This window comes from Ciona intestinalis, chromosome 11 (genome assembly GCF_000224145.3).
Source record: "Ciona intestinalis chromosome 11, KH, whole genome shotgun sequence".
Taxonomy (NCBI): Eukaryota; Metazoa; Chordata; class Ascidiacea; order Phlebobranchia; family Cionidae; genus Ciona; species Ciona intestinalis.
Window position 1 is genome coordinate 1181270 of NC_020176.2, and position 23793 is coordinate 1205062.

General features: G+C 35.9%; 1 protein-coding gene across 4 annotated transcripts; it reads left to right on the forward strand.

Annotated features, from left to right (window-relative positions):
• The first annotated feature begins 212 nt into the window (after nt 1-212).
• On the forward strand, nt 213-23793 carry LOC100178553 (cytospin-A). Of its 4 annotated transcripts, XM_026836793.1 has the most exons (19): nt 213-404; nt 4561-4749; nt 5309-5405; nt 6530-6719; nt 13363-13465; nt 13824-13970; nt 14782-14900; nt 15632-15775; nt 18825-19076; nt 19331-19489; nt 19878-19997; nt 20314-20508; nt 20918-21047; nt 21470-21675; nt 21844-22225; nt 22450-22757; nt 22860-23021; nt 23369-23556; nt 23590-23789. In XM_026836793.1, exons 1-18 carry the CDS (start codon nt 278-280, stop codon nt 23516-23518), a joined length of 3180 nt encoding a protein of 1059 aa, XP_026692594.1. In that variant the 5' UTR covers nt 213-277; the 3' UTR covers nt 23519-23556; nt 23590-23789. The 4 variants fall into 4 exon arrangements, with proteins under 4 accessions (XP_026692594.1, XP_002130218.1, XP_018669640.1 ...); XM_002130182.5 differs by having other exon boundaries at nt 23369-23793; XM_018814095.2 differs by lacking the exon at nt 213-404 and adding an exon at nt 3864-3956 and having other exon boundaries at nt 23369-23792.

Genomic DNA, 23793 nt, shown 5'->3' on the forward strand with positions numbered 1-23793 from the left:
CAACTAAAATTATTTTGAAAACAATATTGTCCAAGCCCTGGCATGAAACACATGCCCAAACAAAATCTGCTCCCCAATAATTTTCGGCGAACACCAGGCCAGCAAAGAGTAACTACGTTATAGTGCCGCTTAGTGGTGGCATTTTACGCATTTTAAATGCTTGTGCTTTGATCTATTATATAATGTTAGTTGAATGCAACAGTGAATATAATAGAAGTTTATAACCAGTTTAGTATCACGAATATTGTTTTACAGCTTGGTGCATAGCTTTAAGAATATGCTGTCGTCAAAGCGAAACACCAAACTGTCGTCTAATACCGGATCATCGGGTACAACTCCAATGAAAGGTGCTGCAAAAACAAAAAGTGGCGTTTTTGGTTCCACGGCGTCCAGTGGAGCAAAAGGTAAAAAAGAATAGGTTTCTTCATATACCATTATATATTCACTTTATGTCACTTTAAAATGTCATTTATACTACACAGTATTTTACTGTTTTAGATTTTATTTTATGTTCTCATGTTCTGTTTATTTGTTTTGTTTAACATTTTGTTAGTTATAATAGGGTATGGCAAATTAACTTTTACCTATACTGTATTAACTTAATTTCCTTTTTCCCTTTTTTAATGGATTTTAAAATTACTTTGTTTACGTAATCTTAATGCAGTAGCCTGATTGTAACTGGGAGATTTATTTGTTTAGTTTGTTTTGACTAAATGCTTTGTACACTAATGCAGAATAAATTAAAGGTTTAGTATGTTGGCTACTTTGTTTAATGTTTATAACAATAAGTTTAGCCACCTTAAACTGTAGTGTGTTTATTGAATTGCATGTAAAAAGTGTGTATATTACTTACACAGTTGTCTTTTTGGTAAATATGTGTACAGACAGGAAAAAATGAATACACCCAATTTTAACAGTTTCTTATTCTCTAGAAATGAAGTGTTTGAATACAAATGTAATATAATACTTCAAAAAGTCAGTTGTGCCTGACCACTATTTCTGTTTATTCACGTTTTTGTAAACACATGAGTCATGATACGATGCATGTGATGATGTAGTATCACGCAAATAGTTATGAGCACATGCCACATACTAGTATACGCTTAGCATTATTATGATTTATAATAAGAATTTTATAATCCATGACTGTGTTTCACACCTCACTATTATTAATACTAGTCTTGAACTTTAAATTTATGATGGATCATAATGAATTACATTGTATTGTTAAAAATTTTGACATTCTAAAAAACTGAACAAACTGTATTGTATCATTGTGTCCATTTGTGTGTATGTAAAAGTTTGACTAAGTATATATATATATAACCTAAGCTTACTACACTTAGTTAGGTTTTCACTTTAATATGAACTGTAAATTTTGTTTTATTTTGAAGCTGTATGCACATTGCAGACTTCCTGAAATATTCAATAGGCTTACGTCAAAGGTTTTTACAATTCAATATATTAAAAGCTATTTAGAATCACTCCCAGCTCCCAAAGTAATGGGAACCTATAGACCAGTTTGCAAGTTTTGGGTGTCATGCCAAGTTGTAAAAACACAACTAAATGTAAATATTTTTTGAATGCAAGTAAAAATTCACGTTTCAAGTTCAAGTACCAAATGTACAAGTACAACATTAAGTTTTTATAAATAGAATTACAGAATATTTTTCTTATAAGAATTCTATAATAATGAACATTTAAAATAACTAGTAATATAATTCATAGTATTTAAAAAACTAGTTTGAATAACCACTGCAATATTTGACCACTAGAACAAACTGTGCTGTTTTAAAGCAGTAATTCTTCACTTAAAAATTGATGGGGTTTATCGTTCATGGACTCACAATAATTTTGGGAAGTTTATAACATATATAATATATATTTGATAAAATGACAGTTCCTTGAATACTAACTTGTTTTCTAAAATATTTTTTGTAAAGTTGCTTGAAGGGGTTTTAAAGAATATTTTAGCCAAGGTCTGTGATGTGAAATAGAAACATTAATTTAAACTCATTCTATTTCATTAAGAGTCCACCATAAATCACCATAAATCACCATAAATCTGGTTCAAGTTGTTTGCTTCTCAAATACCAGGCAGCATATTTTGCAGTAAATCTTTCAAATTGGGCTACATGCCTACATCAAAGATCACAAATTCTACATTAAATGTAACTTTAGTATAAAATTGTTGCATTTATACAACAAATAACAGCACTTTTTGTTTTTCTCTTACTAGACTTTTTTTAAAATTAGCAAGGTCAGAGTCAATCGAGACATAATATTGCTCATACACAACACTTATGAGCTAAGTTGTTGTTGCTATTGTTTCAACATGCCCTTCTATTTTCGGTACAACAAGTCACATGAATCGTCCCATTAATAAGTCAAATTTTAGAATGCTCTCCATTTAATAAATAAAAGTATGGCCATTTTTATCTGATGCGTTCAAGTTCAACTAGAAGCCACAACAAAATAGATTTCTCTTAAAATTAAATAAATCATTGCCCGTCCAAAATACTTATATTTGTTTAGTTTGCTAAACACAACAACTCTAAATGCCTGTTATTGGAATCATACCTATATTAGAAATTAAATACCCATATCTATATTTCTCCATAAGTCTGTTTTCTTATCAGATGACCAGGTCTGGTCTGTGTATATATACTAATTGTTGGGTTTCATATATAATTAGCACAGATATAGGTATTATTTACGTCTCCATGATTACTATCTTGTGGGTTTACGGCTATATATGTAGGTCCGTGTTTCCACATATATATCGTTTGCTAACCCTGGCTTTCGTACGTCAATGTTCCGCCATGCTTGTCTTGTATTTACCGATGATTCAACACGCGGTCAAGGCTTTTCTCCCAGCCCAACGTGTCATGTGGATTTAAAAATAAAAGTGTGGCATTTATTGAAAAAAATCGTTTTTAAACGCATGTAAGTACATATTTATACTTGTTCGGCGGGTATGAGCCAAATGTTGTTTTGTTTGTTTGATTGCTGGAACATTCGTGAGGTGTTGAGGTATAGGTTGTTTCGCTGCAATTTACGCAGTACACCTCAAAAATGTTAATAAAAACGCTTTTAACGTCTGCGTATGGATATTTTATGTTCTTCCGAGTTGAGAGCCTCGCAAAAGCAGGAAGCTATTCGTTTGGTTGTAGCTTGTAGGTACAGGTATCTTCGTTCTTTCCGAGTTCATGGAATGCACTCCCTTTTACAGAAACATTGCATTCACTTTTACGTGTGACGTCATTGGGCACGCTTGAATGCATCAGAACAATGGGTTTAGTGTATACGGCGGTAACCGCGGCCCCACGCTGCGCGGAAAACATGAATCTTTCGAAGATGCCGTCACTCAACAAAATTAATCCAACTAAGAAAAAGTGTCCACCAAGTTATAGGTTTTGTTTTCCGGATAAAATAATTAGAGTTTACATACGCGGTGTATCAGGTACGTAAGCGCCTCGAAACCGGCTAGGCAGAAATTGTTGTTTTTCAAGTTTTTTTTTGCAGTTTGTTTACCCGACACAGCTTATTACTGCGTGCAGGCTAGCCCTCCCTCTGCGTCAGTTTCAACCAGGCAAGATTGATGGAAGTTATTGCCCATGGCCATTTATGAAGTTTTTTTATTGTGCCGAGGCTCCGACGCGGGTAACTTTAGCCCACAAGTGCGTAAAAGCCTTAACCATAAGCTGTGGTCATTTTTGTAATAGGTTCCAGAGTTGAGACTAGATTGTTTTCACTTACTATTTTCTACAGCAAAAGCAAACACGGAGTTCAAAATCCGTACGAGAGTTCAGCCAGCCGAATTTGCTTAATTAATATACCTTATCCTATACTATGTAATTCAGATAATAGCTGTATAAGTAAATGTAGCAAATTTTGACATCAAAACTTCCTTGCAAAAACTATGCTGAAACGCTGTTTTTCACCTAAGCATTACGGTAAGACAAGATGAATGTTACGCTCAGACTAAGAGTAGGGGCAAAAGTAGTGCTTAAACACCGATTTGTAGTTTAGTTATTATATTCTTTATGCAACCCAACCAGCGAAAGTGAAACGTTGATGATTTTTATATTATTCTGACGTTTTTGATGATACAATATTTTACATCGTTCTAAGGAAATTGGAACTTTTCCATCTATTTTTTGTTGTTTTATTTTCATGCAGTTTGGGTAAAGGTTCGTCTTTTTACCTCTAATTCAACCTTGTTTACGTGTTCTGATCATTTACAGCTTTAAAAACACCGCAATTACGTGGTTACTCGCAGCTTTACAGCATATCCAATAATCAATATTCGATCCGTAAACTGATCACCTATAAGAAAATCAGCATACGTGTTTATTGCAGCAGTGACTGTAACGAACTATGTAATATTTTATCAGCCCACACGTCACTTGTTGTTTATGGTGCTGAAAGCAAGACGTATAATGATCGTAATTATTACTACATAAACCAGTGAGACAATACGTTGTGTAGAATGAACAATATTGGTCGGTAAAGTGCGGTTTTTGTAAAGCCATTTCTCTTAACGAAACTACTTTGTAGCTACGTCCGGTTCCACTGCTGCTTCGACCACCAGCCGTCGTCCTTCGTCACAGAAAGATGCCTCGAAGACCACCGAGAAAGCAAGAGATAAAGCAAAACCTTCATCAGCAAAATCAAGCAGCTCTTCTGCGTCGTCTAGCGGCCGAAGTTCTGTGCTTTCCAGCCGCAGGACAAACAAAGACACGCCAGGTACATATTGATTGAGACTGTTTGCTACTTTGCTATTTTATATTTATTTGGGTAAAAGTAATTTGCAACAAACAAATTTATATTTACACATTTTGTCTTATCTTTTTAGGCAATTACTATACAGCCACTGCGCATCTTATATACAATTCTTAAAACAGATAGAGTAAGAAATATACATTTGTCTCCACTGGCCCATTCATAACGTTATGGTGCCAAAACTATGCGCTTATGTACTTACTTATCTTATTCATAATACCTATACTTTAAATATTATGTAGGAAACACGTCATATGTTGTTTCCGTCACCCTACAAATTAAACTGCCATAAATTAATCTGTAATTTTCATCAGTGACCTGCGAGATGTAACTATCAAACGTATTGAACTATTGAACTTATACAGCTCGCTTTGAGCTTGTAGGTTCAGATGGTCGAGAATGATTGTGGATTGAAATAGCAGCACATAGAAACTTGATTTGTGCCATTGTCAACATATAAGAAATAGGTCTCAAGATTTTAATTGAAAATCATGGAGTAAAATATCCCCTGTTATTTCCGTAGTCGGCAGCAAGACGAGATCTGATGCGGATAAAAGTTCTCTAGAAACCAAAATCAAAGACCTAATGGCGCTCGCAAAAACTAAAGATTCTGAAATAAGGTAAAAATGAATTTTGATATCTCGTATCCAATTGGAAACCCAGAAATAATAGATTGAAAGTAACTCATTTATTAATCCTCCCGTGGCGGGCAACAACAGGTGCTATACTTCTATTTTAAACATCTCGTGTTAGCTTACGAGTTACCACGCAAACTTTGTGGGTGCCTGTTTTGTGTTTTTGTTCCATTGCTGGCAGTTTCGACAGCCCTTACGTGACTACTGGGTTGGAGCAATGTCCGTTATAACTGTCTTTACATGCACATGCCCACAGTGTGATATCTCATCCGCATGGTGTCTTAAATTGTAAAGTAGTTTCAGTAGCATATATTTACCCATTCAAGGGTCAACCAAGCTTTCCACATACCGCGAAAACGTGCTTCGGGTAAACTGTAGCGCGACTTTGGTTATTTCTAGCGTTTGTCTGGTTAATAAAACCGTGCTTCAAAGAAAAATAGTTTAACCATTGAACGTGGTATTCGTTTAAATTTATTGAAGTTATAATACATCTTACATCATTTATAAATCGTGCAACTGCGTTGCAACGAACGCAGAACACGTAATTACGTAATTCGTAAGTCGTAACACATGTTATATGCCGTCATTGTAAACAGTCACCGTAACTCTGGTTCTGTTTATCTAAAATTGACACGGTAGCGCTATTAACCTAACACCAGGTTTCACAGTGCATTGTTTATTTTTTACTACTCACATTAATCTATTGTTCACACACTGTTTATAAATTTATATAATGCATACACCGAATGTTGTTTTTGATTTAATATCGCTACTTACTTCGCAGTTCGCACTGTCTGTATTTAAGAGATCTCTGATGTATATTCAGGGATGCGCTAAGCTAAAACTGCCGTATATATAGCTTCTCTAAAGTAATAAACATTTGTTTTTTTTAAATTAAGGCAATTTATTCTGATATCCCCGTTTCATCGTGTTGGATAAATCCCTATGACTGTTAATAATCTTTTTTAGAATTTGAGCTTCTAGAAAAAACACCAGTTCTAGTTTTTCCAGTCTTTTCCAGATTTCAGTAGCGAGTTTCATTAGACGTCGTCGATTTTATTGGCCTTTTTGGGTCTGGTTTAATAGTGTAATATTTTCCACACTTCCAGATCACTGAAAGCAAAACTCGATCAGATGATGCTGCTCCTCCAGAAACAACAGGATCCTGAATCCGTGTCCTCCAAGATGGAAGCTTCTCCTCCGTCCTTCACATCCCTTGTTAAACTAACAGATGATTCAACGAAAGCAGAAGAGACCAAACAAACCGGTGACGTCACAAATGAACTTGGCACGCTACAGGTATGGGTTTTATGATATTACTGTGGGGTAAGACGGGATACCGTTTGCAGCAGAATCTCATATTTTCTAATTGTGTTTAAAAAAATTACTAACGCTCTGCTTTAACAACGCCGGTCGTAAGGCTGAGGTTATTGTAATTTTGAAAATATCCTTGTTTACTACAAAATATGACAAAAAAAATAATGAAAGAATGTCCCATGTTACCCCGCTGTACAATAAATTTGATGATTTTTATAAATCAGACTGTAGCAAAGAGAGTATAGCGTTACAGCTCTAGTGTAAATATTGTATGCAGATTGCAGGGATATTTTGCAATCGATGTTGTTTGTTCAGTTACTTGCTGTCACAATATATATATATGCAAGTTTTCTACATACGTCAGTTACTCGGTATAAACACAACGTTACTTTGACATATTTTATAAAGTTTTGTTGAAGAACGTTATTGGATTATGGTTATATATCAGCTATAATTGACTTTACAGAATTATGCTGTTTAAAAACGCGCTAGTTGATATCAATCTTTTGGTTTTTTTATTTTATCTTTTACTTGAAATCTGCGATATCGTTTTAACTCTGTATTTGTAGATAGTTGCAAATTTTCGTTATATATCAATATGTTTACCAAGACAATAGGTGCAGAGCAATAATTTGTGTAAACAGTCGCAGAATTTCTTATTTCGCAACTACGGCCAGGTTGCCTTGCAAACATTGCTTGAAATATTCTTATCGCATTTTCGTTTTTCAATCTCCGAAAATTAAAGATTTTTTTAATTAAACTGCCTACTATCTCCGATTCTCCGTATCTCGTCTGTAGCCAAACATTGGCGACTCGGAGAACAACGTTATCGAAATTTAATCTATTTTAATGTTTGTCTTTCAAGTTTGTATCAAAATAAGCCTTTTTTTCTGTGAAACGCTTAAGAAAAATGTGTCAGTGTCTTTTGTGGTACTGGTGAGCTTTTAACACGTAGGTAATACGTATGTTCTTCAGTTAGTGGTAAAACGAAATTCCAGCCGAATCAGATCAGTAGATATACAGATATAGTTAAGACAATGACGCAGTACAGCAGTCCGGGTTATACTTACGTGTGAATTTATCGCCAAAAGGAGTATCAAAGCTTTTATATGGTTCGGACGTTTGGTTGGAATAACTCAAACAATGTTAAACAGTTGAAAGTCGAAACCAGTTCTTATGTACAAACATCTCATAAATTTCACTTTCGGTCGCTTGTATGACGTCATTAAGCCGTTTGCGCGACTCGTAACAGTGTGTTATTTACGTAAGCACCATAAAGTTTAAACCTTTAACTTTGACCACCCGGCTACTTTCGCTACCCTGCTGGCAAGGTCGACGAGTGCCGATGTTTTACTACGTTTGTTTTAGTACGTTTTACGAATGCGCAGTACCATGCTGTATGATGCAGAACTAACGTCAGATATTTTTAAGCTTAGAGGTATTACGTATTAGTATTAGGTACATAATAAACAATTAAAAATGATTTAAAATACCAAGATAGTAATTTTTAGCGATCATTGTACAAAAAGTACCTTTTTATTTGATTTTAAACAAAATTAAATTTAACAGAAAACAAAAAAAAAACATTTTTTAGACAGATACTGCTTGGAAGACGGGTATTTGTAATTAATGTTAACGCGATTTGTTATTATTCTTTATTTTTTATTTCTTTGTGTATGTTAATTGCGTTATTTTGTTTATTTTGCCTAAAACTGTCTTCAGCCATTTTAGTACTTCGGAAATTAGGTTACTTTAACGTCCGGATACTTTCTTTAGGCGAGTTTAAGCTACTTTCGTATATCAACCTAATGAACCTTAGTTCAAACGATCGCTATTTATGAATCACTGCGAGTCATGTCTTGTTTTATCGAGGTCATGCCGAGCCATTATGTTTCAAACTGTATTGGCAGATCTATCGTGGTTGGATTAATATATATCCCGGAACCCGTTTAACCCAACGTATATCTCCGCATGCGTGAATGATTGAAACGACCGCCAGTTTTTTTACCGAACTGTCAATCTAGATGTTTTTAGGTAAATAAAACTCTTGTTTTTGAGGGGAATAAACGTCCAATTTTTGAACTAACCTCCCACTTTTTAAAATGAATGTCTGTTCTTGAAATAAATGCCTCAATTATTAAATAGATATCACAGTTTTTAAAATGAGTGCCTCAGTTTTTATAACGAACGTTTGAATTTTTTGAATGACCTCCTTTTTTGAATATAAAAAAAACTCAAAACGTCATTCCCACGGTATACGTGACGTCAATCTCCACACGCCATAAGCCACCTGCCCCGTCACAGTTTTCCATTCAATTGAGGTTTCCGATGTCGTCCAACGAATGTCTTTCGTCACACAGTACGTACCGTTATGACGTCAACTACGTCACGACGTTAAACGCGGTCATGCTTTTCACACGGCCAAGCGGGCAAAACTTAACCGGTCGTCACTCGAAAGTGTAGCGTAGCAGGTTATAAGTTCGTTCCGCGTATAATATAAGTTTAAAGGATATTTGTCGCAGCTGTCCTAGGTTTTAAAATGCTTTCATTTGTTCAAAGTAGTCAGCAGCCTAATTACGTCAGTAACTTCTTCCTACTTTGGATGCGTTGCGGTCAATTTGTTCTATTTAGTATTTACTATGTGTTACTCTGTAGATATGTCTAGTTTGTTAAAAGTGAAGAGAAAGTAGCTTTTCCAACTTTATAATATACATACACCCTTAAAGTTAGCAGAGATGACGTGCGTAGCATATGGCAGTGTGTCACCCCATTTGAGAAGTTACAGACCTCTTTCCCTATACTAAGCTGTGTGAAGCCTAGTTGAATCTGTATAGTGCAAAGGGATTAACCGATCAATAGGTTTTTAGCTGGGAATGTTGGTAATTTGGTATGAGAGTCTTTATAATGAGATGTTTCAATTACTCAATGACCACAGTCCACAGCTATTTAGAAGCGGTTAGAATTAAAATGTAATTATCTTATGCATCGTGTGTACAGTATAGAACGGTGGGGAAAGATGGGATAGCGTGACTAAGCATCTAAATCCCGTAACTCCTTGTCAGGTTTCAAACAATTAACAAAGCTGTCTTAGAATCAGGAAGGTGCGGTTATATAGTTCTGTAAAAACGTTTTGTTTGCTACCAAAGAGAACGAAAACAGAGTTTTGTAATTTTTTGTGTTGTTGTAGCTTCGTTCGTTTTAGGACGGGTGTTGTTGACGTGTTTAAATAACTCGGCAATGCCAGCAATCGAAACGCAGCTGGTTGAATGAGGTTGTTTTGGAACAGAAAACAGTCACGTTATAAAAAAAACAGTCTCGGCGCTCCAGCCGTTACATTTAAATACATACGACTAGTCACTAAGAAAATAAAATGTTAAAAAAATGAATTTTGCGTAAGCTGAATGTCTTATTTTCTATATATACCTTAGTTCGACTAACTCCGACATTATGCGAGTTAAATTTGTAAATGTCAATATATTTGTTGATGGGTCGCCCACTATTCCCACGCCTTTCTTTAAGAAATGAGTAATATAAAAATCACACTAAACACCTGCTGGCTGACCCAATGACGTGATAATTAATTACCTATTATGACGTCGCTGGCGAGATCATTTTTCGTATCGAATTAAAATTACTCATCCTATGTTTTGATAACTCTCGGTAAGGGGGCAGTAGCAAGTCTTCCCATGCTTGTTATTTAATCTTGGTTAAACCACCAAACTTTTGTAAGCCCCAAAATCAGCATTAAGTATTTTTCCATGTTCGTATGCTAAACTTTCTTAGCGAAGTTTTGCTAATTCTATTGTTTGTTTTTTTAGTAATAATAAGAAAAAATAACCAAAAAATAATGAAATTCTTCGCTATTCGCATTAAGTTGCAGACCTGTATAAACAAACGCCGTTAATTTCCGCCTCTTGATATTTTTCTAACCACCACAATTAAATCACTTAGCCAGCTTGTCGCCATTCACTCTACCTCATGGTGTTAGGTTTATCCGCTAACCAAAGCAAACGTTCGTACCTTCAAGACCTTAGTTGCTACGGTAACAAAATGTTCTATCATGTACTGGAAATGGGCTTGAGGAAAACAAAGTTTTTAAATCCCGTTTTTTTTTAAATTAAAAATGTGTTATTTTATTATTATTATTTTTGGACTGAATTGTCATTTGCAATTCGGGGAAAATTTTAACCTTTCATTAGTAACTATACCATCGTAGTTCCCGTGATTAACGTGTTAACTTGTAACTGAATATATATATAACTATACGAAGGTAAACGTATCCGGTTTTACTCCCACATGAAATGTAGTTCAGTGACTAACTATTCTGCTATTTCAAAGACCGAAACCGCGAATCGTGATCAAATTAACAAAAATTAAACAATTTCTGATCGTTACTTATTAAAGTATATCATTTTATTATTAATGCGCATATAAAACACCGCCGTTTGTGTTTGATCAAGATTGCAGAGAGTTTATCACTTTAGAAAAGATACTTTTCTATCAACAGTCATTCCGATACATTATTTGCGTTTCTGAGTTGTTATTTCAGGGCCAACCAACCGCTACAACCTCGATTGGGTGTACCCTATTAACACGAATCCATGTGTGGTGGTGGAATTCCAAGCAACTACCTAATTATCGTCTTTTGTGAGCCTTGATTAGCGATTAGCCGTTGGGTTCCAGTGCACAACACAAAACACGAAATTAGTTCCAGAGGCTTTCCCTTACAAATCCACTATGCGTGGCTTGAAATGCGATTTTTTAAATGTTATGGCTTGGTCGTCTTTTGCAATGCGTTTATGCGAATCGTACCACCATAGCGTGCTGCCAGTTATAGGTCAGGTTAGGATTTATTTTTAACTTACGTATTTTACTTTTGTATTCTCCTTAATGCTCAGATAGTTTGTTGTGTTAAGGCGGCACGGCTGTGTTTAGTTATCATTCAACTATAAATAAGACAGTTTATTACGTACGTGCTGTATTAATATGCGAGGTTTTACTATCAAAACGCAAGACAATTACAGGTATTATATAAATTCGAATCTGTTTCCGTTTAAGAAACCGTATTCAGCCACACCTGTTGCATTAGTGTGGTTTAAATTACAGCAGAAAGTAATTCGTGGCCGGACATGAGACGTAGCTGAGCGGAACGTCATTTCAAACAATTCACGCTTTGTTATCAAGGTGTGGACAGACCTGGATTCAAGGCGCGGGGCGGAAACAATTTGTTTAGGTGGGCGCAGTTTACCGAGAGCTAGTTCATTACAGATAGTGATACGACGTCTTGACTGTGTAGGAGTTCTTGATAAAAGACAATTTATAACTTTGTTATGTTTTGCGCAGCTGTAGCTTTATTTTGTTTTGTTTAAATTGAGATAATCAGTTGGGTTAAGTAAATAGTTGTTGATCATTACGCGTTGGAAGCCAAAAAAGAAGTACCGACTGCTGTATCCAGGTAATACCATTATGTTGTGTGATGTATTTTTTATAATACAAATAATGCGTTTGGGGTATATTAATAGTAAAGTGAAGTATTTATGTCTCACCCAATCCTGGTAAAAAAACTATAAAAACTACTCCCGGCTACACATTCCACATTTTCATAATTTTTCCGAAAGAATCCAAAATTAAAAATAACTTCATGGCATTTCCCGTTGCCCCCTATGTTATGACGTTATCATAACAAAAATGTCTCTTTTCCGTGAAATTTTCCCTTTTTATTGCCCAATTTCTTCTAGGTATTGCACAATTTTCAGAAACAATTTCCACAATGTAAACAGAGTTTGAACTTTACCTTTACGTTTGAAACTTTTGTAACCGGGAACGAGATACTGTGCTGAATTCGGTTACTAAAAAGTTTATAAGCCGGTTAAAGCATTGACCTGCAAGGTTGCAAGGTCCGGGTAGAAGTTTATTAACCTTCCATAAGCCGTGTTGTTTGAGCAAGCATTCCAAGCTGGTTGGCTCGGAGCAACCTTGTCTCTTACGTTGCCTTTATGCGTGTTAAAAGATAGCAAGGGTGTTTGAACGGTCATGCCATATATTAGAATTTATAGTCATATGGGCGATGTGGCGCACCAAATAAATTGACCGTCATCAAACATTTAAAAACTTTAACTCGAGAGAAATGATCGTCCCTGTAGGCAAGCATAGTTAACGCTACATCAATTACCGCAGTTATTACGGCCCTGCCGCACAGTTTCGAAACGGGACGGCGCAGGTAAATGCCTAATGACAACCACCGGCCTCGTAATTGCACCATGTATTGAGTGCGATTACCGGTTGCCTACAACGGGCATTCATATGTGGTGAATCATAAGCAAAGCAGTCAAGGCGAAGTGTTTGCTCCGATTTCACTTGTGTTTAACCATGCTATTGTTTAACTTAGCGGTTCGGTCATGCTAAATGTTTAATTCAATTCAACTACCGTTTAGCTGAGCAAATTGCCCAACAATACGGTGCAATATGAGATATAAATTTATCGAAAGTGTAAAAATGCCGAGAGCAGTTATAGAATACGAGAGAAAAAAATATGCCAGGAAATAGTTGTGTTAGATCGCTACAATTATCATACTTTTTTGTGACTTGTATACAAGAATTTGTAACACACAACTGTCATCCACAGAGTGAGAACATGAAGTTACGTGAACAGGTAGACACCATGTTGCTATCTATGAAGAAAAAGGACGAAATTATTATTTCACATCAGCAACGTTTACACGGACAAGGTAAGACCAAAACTGACAACACTTATATAACAACATAAATATAACCCACTAGTGTATCAGCGGGTAATGTATTTCACCAATAACGATATGTAAGTAAGAGCGTTATGACTGTTTTTTTTGTTTTTACTTGGGTGTGTATACTTTTATTATGCAACTTTTCAGGAATATAGGTGCTAGATCAGAGCTATTTTCGTGAAACATATCATACTGAGACAGTTTTTATAGTAGAATTTTATTCCATTTTCTAATGACAAATCATGTTTTTCATTCAAATTTGGACGCGTTATATTTTTAATGATATTTTTATTTCATTTAGATTTAAACTCTTTTTTAATGACAAATTGTATTTTTTCTTTAGATTTAGACGCGCTGTCTAATGACGATGGTCTCAGTTCATCATTGGATGATCTAACTTCAGGGGGAAGTTTGGAATTTTTTCAATCTGCATCCAGATCGACATCAGCTGAGAATCTTTTAGAATGTGGGTCGGGTCATCTACTTACAGGTATGCATATGTATAGTTAAATGGGGTAAGATAGGATATGCTTTTATTCTATTTTCTCGTCCCATATGGTAGTAAACATAGAATATTTTAAGAATTATATAACCGTAGTGTCACGTCTAGCTATTCTGTATAGGCAGAATCAAGATCTTACGGTGAGACACGTCATGGAACCTGGGATTTTCCCATTGGCTGTGTATCCGATACAGTTTGATACTTCTTACTTAGGCTCGAATAATTACCCGTGGGCCGTTTAGTAGCTCACGCGTTTTAGGAACGCTTTGTGACACAAATTAGAAAGGATATTAAATTGGACTTCGTAACAAATAGTGTGCCATCATAGCCTCACTACTTATACAGTTGATTCTTTAAATTGACTTTACACTTGACATAAGTACACCGTTTATTTGTTTTCCCAATTAATTTGTGTGTTAAGTAATTAACGTTCGGTTTGTACATAAAGCATTGCGCAAGTTTTAATTAGGAATCAATATGTGTTTAAATAATGCGGTTACACTTCGTTTTTTTTTTTGATACCGCAACAATTTTTTATCTCCACTCATTTAAAAGTTGAGCGTTTGATAAGAATTGGTAAATTATCTGTTATTATGAGCCTACATTGTTAAAAATTGGTTCTGCGTATAGATATTGTAGATTGTCTGTCACAGAATATGCCCAATCTCATTGCAGCACAATATGCATTAGATCAACTCGTATGACCTTAAATAAGTGCAACCTATCCAGTAACGGATTAATTAAGCGGAAACGGGTTAATTTCTCGCTGAAAATTAGTTCACTATATTTGCATGCACAGGCTCAGAGGGTTGTATAAGCGAGACTTCTTCAGTGACCGTAGCCTGCCTTACTGAACGTATTCATCAGATGGAAGAAACTCATATAAGCACAAACGAAGAACTAGAAGCGACCGTACAGGTACGTACACTGATGTACAGTTGTTTGGTTATACTACACTATAAGTAGAAATCCCATGCTCATCGCATGGCCGTTTTTTTACCATTTTTTTACTTAATTTTTCATGTTTTTTATCGTCGTCTTTTTTAAAACATAGGTGGTACTTTTAGATCGCATTCAAGCATCTCTGTTGTCTACCAAAGTAAAAAATTTTTTTTTTTAATAATATGCTCCTTTAGACAAAGTATATGCATTACGTAAACACTATTCCGCATAGTTCGATTACTACACAACACCGTTTAAATGTTTACTGTTTAACATATAAATACTTCCTGTGTATGTCCTACCGGTAAGTTGGATACATTCCCATGCCCACACGTACGTCACGTGGTCGGTATTGTCACGTGACACGATGACGTAGTTAGCATCGATTTAAACGTCGGAAACGTCCCTTGCTTATCTGGAAAGCAAGAATGACTTGAATACTCTGGCGTATTCTAGTGACGTGCAGTCCGTATTATGATATAGGACCATTGTCAAATTACAAAGAAATGTACGCAGACTAGAGTTCTGCCTTTTATTTCACGCTAAATCCCAACAAAAAAAGTTGTGAATGTAACTAATCACACGCCACTATGTACAAAAGTTTTCACCGCAAGGGCCGTACAAAATTCTTTATGCTTAAAGCATTGGTGTATAACCAATATAGCCATGTAGCGTGTCGTTAATTTATGGTTAATTTCCTACCATAGGAGCTAACAGACCTCCAGAAATCTGTCCCAGAGTTGTCGATTGACAACAACCGCTTGCAGCGTGAGAAGGGATTTCTTATGGAAAAACTTGAACACTCGGAGAAAAAACTCGCTGAACAAACTGCCAAGATCGACCATTTAAGAGTAAGATGCTTACTGTATATCAGTGTATTTTATATTTATTTGTGTGGATTTGGGTATTTTTGCCAGTGTTGAAAACAATTTTATTGCATGTGGAATTATGCTAACCATTAAGTTTCGCCATATAAAATCGGTTTTGATTAAGTTTAGTAGTTTATTTTAAAGTTCTTGGAAAATGAATGAATGTGTGATAGAAACCGAGAACCGCATTTCGAAATCAGCAAAAATTCCCTCCTTTAACCAATTTTTGTGGAGTTTTTTTTTAAGTATAAATTACCTAAAAATATTTACTAGTGTATTTTCCACCAAAGGGTAATTCAGTTTATAAGTAATATTTAATTTTCCCCTATTGGTTTATATATACTCGGTATGACTATGCAATATCAGCAAGCTATGGATTGTATACACATACAGTATATGATGTAGGTAAACTTGTTTACTGCCGCAAGTATTCCTCTCTGTGTAAACAATCTATTAGTTCTCTCTTGGTGCTCCAGTTGTTTGTATTTCGTTGAGATTGTTGTACCAGCGTTTGGCGTTCAGAGCGTTACAACATCCAGCCAGTTTAGATTGCAAACAGCCAAAGAAGACAGCTGGCCATCGACCGTTCAAAAGCTACTTCACCGCAGACTTGTAACCACGCAGCAACCATTGCAGTCAAGATATTTAGGTCACAAAGCCCGAGTTTTCTATTTTAATACAAACCAGTTACGAGAGAGAGTTACGTTTGAGTTTAAACGTTCAGATGTGTTTTACGTTAATTAATTAAAGAAATTTATAAGTTTTTTATGAATTACTGGCATATTTCCCCTGCTTTGATGTATAATGCAAATCATAGTGACAGTCATGTTTGGTCGAGTCAGTAAACGCTAGTATCCACTAAGAAGCAGTTGAATCCACTCAAAATGTTTTACTCCATGAATAAAACCAGTCAGTTTTATTATCGTTCAAGTCATGACAGATATTCCTTGGCATGATGTGACCTGTTTGTGACGTTTTGAACGTTTGCAAGCGAACTGAGGCCACCTTATAATCCTGATTATGCCGATTTTTTTCCAAGTCACGACTCGCATGCCTTTTTGTTTTAAAAATAGCGATAGAGAATTCTTATATAAAACTGTTTCTTAGTATCCTGAAACAGCTAGGCATTGATGTTTTTTTGTAAATATCGATTGCAAAAATACATTATCGCCGAACATGAAGGCTAGTTACTGCACATAGCATTCTTAATCCTAGCGCGCATGCACACGGGGTTAAGTCGGTGCGCAGATATTGATCTATTGCTTACCACTACCGCAGAGTGCGTGCTGACAGTCGGCCAGCCAGGGTTGTTTATGTCTCGAGCACAGGCCACTTTTGTCCACTTACTTATTTCAGTTTTAGAACCAGACAGTTAATGTAAGGACATGAAATGTTATTTTTTACGAAAATTTGTCAGCCGTACGTAACCATTTATTGTATAGGGCATCAGTTTTAGACAGACGTTTCAACAGGGTTAGACGCAGGTTGATCAGCTTCCGCAGCTATTATATTCTTGTAGTCAGTCGTTCAAATCAATTGCAAATTCGAGGAAATATGACATGTACATAGCAGGTGCACCCAGAGCAATATTTGCTGCAATAACCGAGCATCGCTTAGATTTCGTAGAAATTTAAACTCGCTTTTAGAAAAATTTTCTACCAGCAAATTTAGTGTGACTAGTTTAAAACAAAATGTGCACCTCGTGCGCTGATGTTTCGAATATTGTTGTGTTTTAACTATTAGTAATGGAAGAAGCGCCCACACGATTAATGTTGCGTCGACGTGTGTGTGTCTGATCACGACCCGCTCATTTCCCGTTTGCCTGCCCGCCTTCGCGACCATAACAAACACAAAGCTTCAACTGTCAGTTTGTTGTGTTGTTGGTATTGACTGTAATTGGGGAGAGGCCGATTCTCTGTAATACCTAGTTTTTGTTTATAATACATCATCAAGCCGTGCAAATTGCTACAGTCAGGTCGTATCGTAGAACAGACCTAGCAGTTATCCTAGTTTCCGAACTCCACTTTGACCTGTTGTCCCTCATTTGCAAAGGCCAGTGGTTTCAAAATGTCAGTCGAGTACAAAGTCATACGTCCTTGCATTTCCCCCCGGCCGCATATTGTTACGTCATAGGCCACCCAGTCCCATAGTTCTCACAGCGCTACGCAATGCAACATTGATTGAAATGCTATCTGTATCCTGCGTTCAGTAGATTACTACCGATTTAGCGCAGCGAGACAGCTTAGGCGACCGAAGCCAGCCAATTAAGCTTAGTTTATTGTTCGTAAGGGTGAACGGTTACCAGGTACATGAGAATACGACCTTGCGCCAAGAGACAGCAAGTTTTGTTTTTAGTTTTAACGGCAAAGAACAAGATTAGGTTTTACAAAACGATTAAATTAACCCCTAATATATCATTAGCTCCTTGTTGATTTTATTGTTCTGTTTTTAATGAAGGGTATTCTATAAATACCTTTTGTGTAAATAAAGCAGGAAAGCCTAGTCTGTTTATATAGGCTTGGTGTATTTTAGGATTAGTTGAATGTGGCTAAATGTGAAATGGTAGACACTGGAGTAAGATTCAATCCTCACTACAAAGTAGGTTAAGTGCCTGTATGTTTTCACTCAAGTATTGAAATGTAAAATGAGTTTGTCTTCTGTTTATACACATTATTTGGTTTATAACGTTAGGTTCATTTGTTTTTTAATTCAATATTTTTGGATTTCATACAAATATATTTTCAGTACCTACTTAAAACTTACCTAGAAACCTTTCCTATTACCTATTAAAATAATATTCATAACATTTTTTATTAGATTTTAGAATTTTAACAAATGATCTATTCTATAGCATCTTATATGCATTATTATTTGTTTTTACCGGTTAATAAATCTATTAAAATGCAATTTCCAATTAAATATCTATTTTTTCCCAAATATTTTACAAAAATACTACATTATCCACTCTAGTATTTACTAGTATAAGGCTCACAACTGTTTTGCAAAATTTGTAATAATTTTTTCAATGCAGGCTTTGGTGTCTGATCACTTAAGTGATGGATCAAACCACAGTGAATTGAAACAACAGTATGTCGTGCTTCTCAATGAGCGAGAAAAGCTCCTCCAAGTCCAGGAGTCGATTACTGAAGAGGTTAGAATCGCTGAGCAAGCGAGGAAGGATCAACAAGAGCTTGCCGAAGCTCTTCGAGAAAGATTAAGACATCTGGAGCGAGAATTAACGCATGCACACACGGCAAAATCTCGCCTGGAAAAGAAGTTAAAGGTAATGTATGTTCTATACAGTTGTCGCTGAGGTGCCAAGCATATTTATCTTGTATTTTTGCTCTTCTGGCAAAAATTTTGTTAAGAGCCGAAATACAGTAAATATATCTATGTATGTTAGGCCTATTTCAACCTATTTGAGGTGAATTAAATATTTGTATGAAAAATATGTGAATAGTTTTAAACCAGCTGGCAATTCAACTATCCAATAACATTTCTCCATTTTTTATAACAATTTCTTTTATTTTATCACAGGAGGTAAAAGATGAAGCAGAAGAAGAGCAATCGGAGGTAGTTCAGCGATTAGAAGATGAACTTAAGGAAGAGAGGAAGAAAGTTGAGGAGCTTGTAATAAGAGGAGGAAGCAATGGAGAGGAAAGGGATGTAATCGAAGCTCTTCGGGCTGAAAAACAGGTGCAAATATTTTGCCTTTGTAAAAATATCATTGTATGTTATAATGGGTTGTAAGCTTTTCTGCTTTTTTGACTGAAAGGACCTAATTTTTATATTTTGGATAGGCCTGTGAAAGTCCTATAGTGTTAACTTACACCAATGTGCATAGAAGAAATATGAGCATTTGGGATTTTCTAGAAATTATGAGGTTTTGCTAGCAATTGTTTGTTCACTGACTCAGTTGCTATTGTTTGGGTGAGAATGATTAGAATTAGATGTTTTATTTTTGATATTTTTGTACTGTTACAACAGTATTTAATAAAATCCAAATGATTAGTTTAGTACTATAATTTCACACGGTTTAAAAAACAAGAAAATATAACATTTTATTAAACCTTATTTTCCTCAGGAATTAGAGGAAAAATACTTGCTGCTTGAAGACGACATGAATCAGTGTCAACTTGAAAATGAAAAACTTGACGTAAAAGTTGCTGAACTTGAGGAGGAATTAGAAGAATCAAAAGCCAAAGTAAAAAAAAATTAATTACTATTTAATAATAATGTGCACATGTTTTTTGTTTTGTTAATACTTGTCAATATGAGAATTATTGCATTGCATATGTTAATGCAAATATTATATTTTTATAAATTTATGTTTTTTATTTTGGTTTGATTTTTAATTCATGTTACAGAACATTTAAAAAGCGACTCACAGATATCTGTAAAATGCACACGAGCAATAAGCTTTTATGGGCACATGTTATTATACGAATTTTCGAGACTTATAAAAACAAATTTTTAAACTTTGAAAACCACACCAGTTAAATATTCAATTTACCCAACAGACACAGAAAGATCTCTCAGAGTTGTCGGAAGTAATTGATCGTCTTCAGGAAGATCTAAGGATCAAACAAGCATCACTGGATGAGGCGAATGAAACACTTTTCGTCATGGAGGATTCTGTAGAGCAACATATTGCTGTAAAGAAACACGATAACCATATCATTCAACAACTACAGAACCAAATATCGGATCTTAAGGTAAAATATGGTTTCCAACCACTGAAGGCATGAATTTTATTTCCAAAAGTTTAAAGCACAAACTCTAAGTCAACATTTTAGTTACCAAATTAGAAAGTGGTGAGAGACCTTAGGGTGTTAGAGGCCATGGGTTGTTAAAGTTAAGTTGTTTTTTTTTATTTTAAAAAGGAACATTTTATCTGTGATATGCTGTAAAAATCATGGCTGGTATTTGTGACAGCACCATTTTATCTTTCTTATTGTGAATATATTTTTATTGTAAATCTGTCAACTGGTTTTAATTAAAATAAAACTAGATTATTGATTTTTAAATTTCCACAGCTATTGACACCAATCATATACCAACCTATTAATAAATGTATTTTAGTTTCTTAGTTTTGTTACGTTAATATCTATGTAATATTTTTAGGAAGAAAGGTTTCGGTTGGAGAAAGAAATTCAACAGTTAAAGAAAGAACAAAGGAATCAGTCGGAGGAATGGAAACAATTCCAAGCTGATCTACAGATGGCTGTTATGATTGCTAATGATATGAAAGCAGGTAATTAACAAATTGTTGGTCAATAATGAAGCTTGGAAGAGGTTTTTTATGTTTTTACACAGCAGAAAATTGTACGTTTTAAAATATTGTTTTTTTAAGTGTTTTTTTATGTTTTCTGTATAAATTCCTTTTCATAAATCATTAGTGACCACCAGACTAGAACAATTACCTGAAATATATTGCCAACAAACACAAGGCACACACCCATAATAGTAGCAGCATCCAGCTTTGATCCCTTATGCTCCATTCACATTGGACATTTAAAAATACTTTAAAAATTTCTGTCCCATACTCCACACCCAACAATCCCTTAAAATATATTTTCACAGTTTAATGTCCTTTGAACCTTTAACTTTTTTAACATGTTTACCCATTGTTTCATTTTTCATCTACATTTTAATTTTTTCTTTTATTTACTTCAGAAACTCAAGCTGAGGTTTCGAGACTGCGTGAAGACAACCAGATCTTAGATGAAAATGTCACAAAACTCCGTGTGGAGAACGAACAACTGAGGAGGAAGAGACAATCCTCTGTGTCCTCAACCTCCGCTGCCATCCTTGAAGCTGCATCACTTCGACAAGGAGTCGGAAGAACCTCTATGGAAAACAATATTGCTGCTCTTAGAGAGGTACGTGTTTAGCTATTTCTTTAAAACAATGTTAAAGTAAACTGAACGAAAATTTGTAATCGTCATTTAGGTATTTGTATGTTTTGTTATGTAAACCGCACAGAAGAGTTTTGCGTTTGATGAATACATGCACCTCACTTGTGTTGTAAAACCAACATATATTTACAGTCATATAAAAGCCGTCGATCCGGAAACCACTCACCGGGTGTGCAGAGCTTGATAAAGTCGTTTGACAGCCAAGTCACCGCTGAACCCACTTCCCCAACGTCACCTGGAAGAACCCATCCTCCTCTTACGTCATCCGCGAGCATCCCAGCCGATATGACGTCATTTTCCGCTCCGTTCAGCCCCACAAAGACACAAACATCTCGCCCGGGCACGAGTCCCGTTACCGCCACTGTGAGCCCGATGCAACGTCATCATTCGATGACGTCATTCACGCAGGCCGGCGGTTCCCCCAATACAATGTCTCACGTTGGGAAACTACCAACTCCACCAAACGGGTCAGCGTCGAGCAGTAAACCCGGCACACCTGACAGCCGAGGCAGTGGTAAGTGTAAAACACCATATACATGTTAACAAAACTTTAGCAGTATTTTTTTTGGTGCAAGGACCACGCTTTAACTAAATGTTTTTTATACCTTTTATTGAAAGCGTGTTTTCACAAATGCTGATTAGCCTTCTTCTCATTCTTCAAACAATATGAGCTTGGCTATCATTTTCGCAAGGAGAAAAAAATATGTTCCGTTTTCAGTGTATTTATTTTCCGTGCAGTTAGCGGCAACGATTTGTCCCAACTCTCCACGCTACTTCGCCGAAACTCCAATCAAGAAACTCGCAAATCGTCCACAGAATCGCGCAAGCCGCTTACTGACATTCTGGACCGTCTTGGCCCGAGTCCCCCCGCCATTACACGCAGTCAATCACCTATTGTGACGTCAAATACGGCCCCACCGGCGCAGAAGAAGCACAGGAATGCTGCGGTATCTACTTCTGCCGGTGACGCTCTATCTTCACTAGCAAGGAGGTATGGTGGTTCAAAAAGGAACGCTCTACTCAAATGGTGTCAAGAAAAAACAAAGGTACGGCCTCGAACAAGCAGTTACAAATGATAAAAATTTTAATATAGTAAAAATTTCTGACACATGTCTAATTTTTTCTTATTAATCTTCGTACTTTATCAGGCATATCCTGGCATCGATATTACAAACTTCAGCAGCAGCTGGTCCGATGGTCTCGCCTTATGTTCACTTCTACATTCATACTTACCAGCACACATACCTTATAAATCACTGGAACAAACATACATGGCTGCAACTGATGAGAAAACGAGGCTGCAGCTTCAGGTAGAGTAAGAATGAATAAATGTAACTTATAAATCCTCGCATGGAGGGGCAATGACATTCGTTAAAAAAAAACGGGTTTTGTTTCATACGCCTCGTGCCCGCTTACGAGTTATCACTTACGTAACTTTGTGGCTGATTTTTTTTATGGATAGCTGATAATGTGGAAAATCCATAGGGGACCACTGGATCGGAGCAATTGCCGTGTTTTGCCACACATAAGCTCGCAGTAGTGACAGTGATAAGTAACACGCCAAATCTACAAACTATAAAAGTCTTGTACTGTTTCTAAAGTATTTGCATTCGTAGTACTATATCGAATTTAAAATAATTTAAATCCCTTTTTCTAGGCGAAAAATTTCCGCTTAGCGTTCGCGGCAGCAGAGAGCGTGGGCATCGAACCAACATTGACGACTGACGAAATGACAATGAAAGATCGACCTGACTGGCAGAGGGTGATGTCTTACGTCACACAAGTCTACAAATACTTCGAAACGTGAAAAAAACGACCCTCGTTGCTTTGCTTTTATATCCTATGATGGCTTAACAAAAAGATTACACGCCGTACTTAAGTCTTGTCGGAGCCACTGCTATATAACATACAGAACATGCTACTGTTAACACAACTTTTGTTATGCCCGCCCTTATTTTACGCACTGTGATGTTACTGCGGTTGAATAACGCTTGCTGCGAATCGTTTTATGTGTAAAGTGTTCCTCTAGCAACCGTGAGTAATATGTCACAACAGAAATACAAATCACGTACACAGTATAAA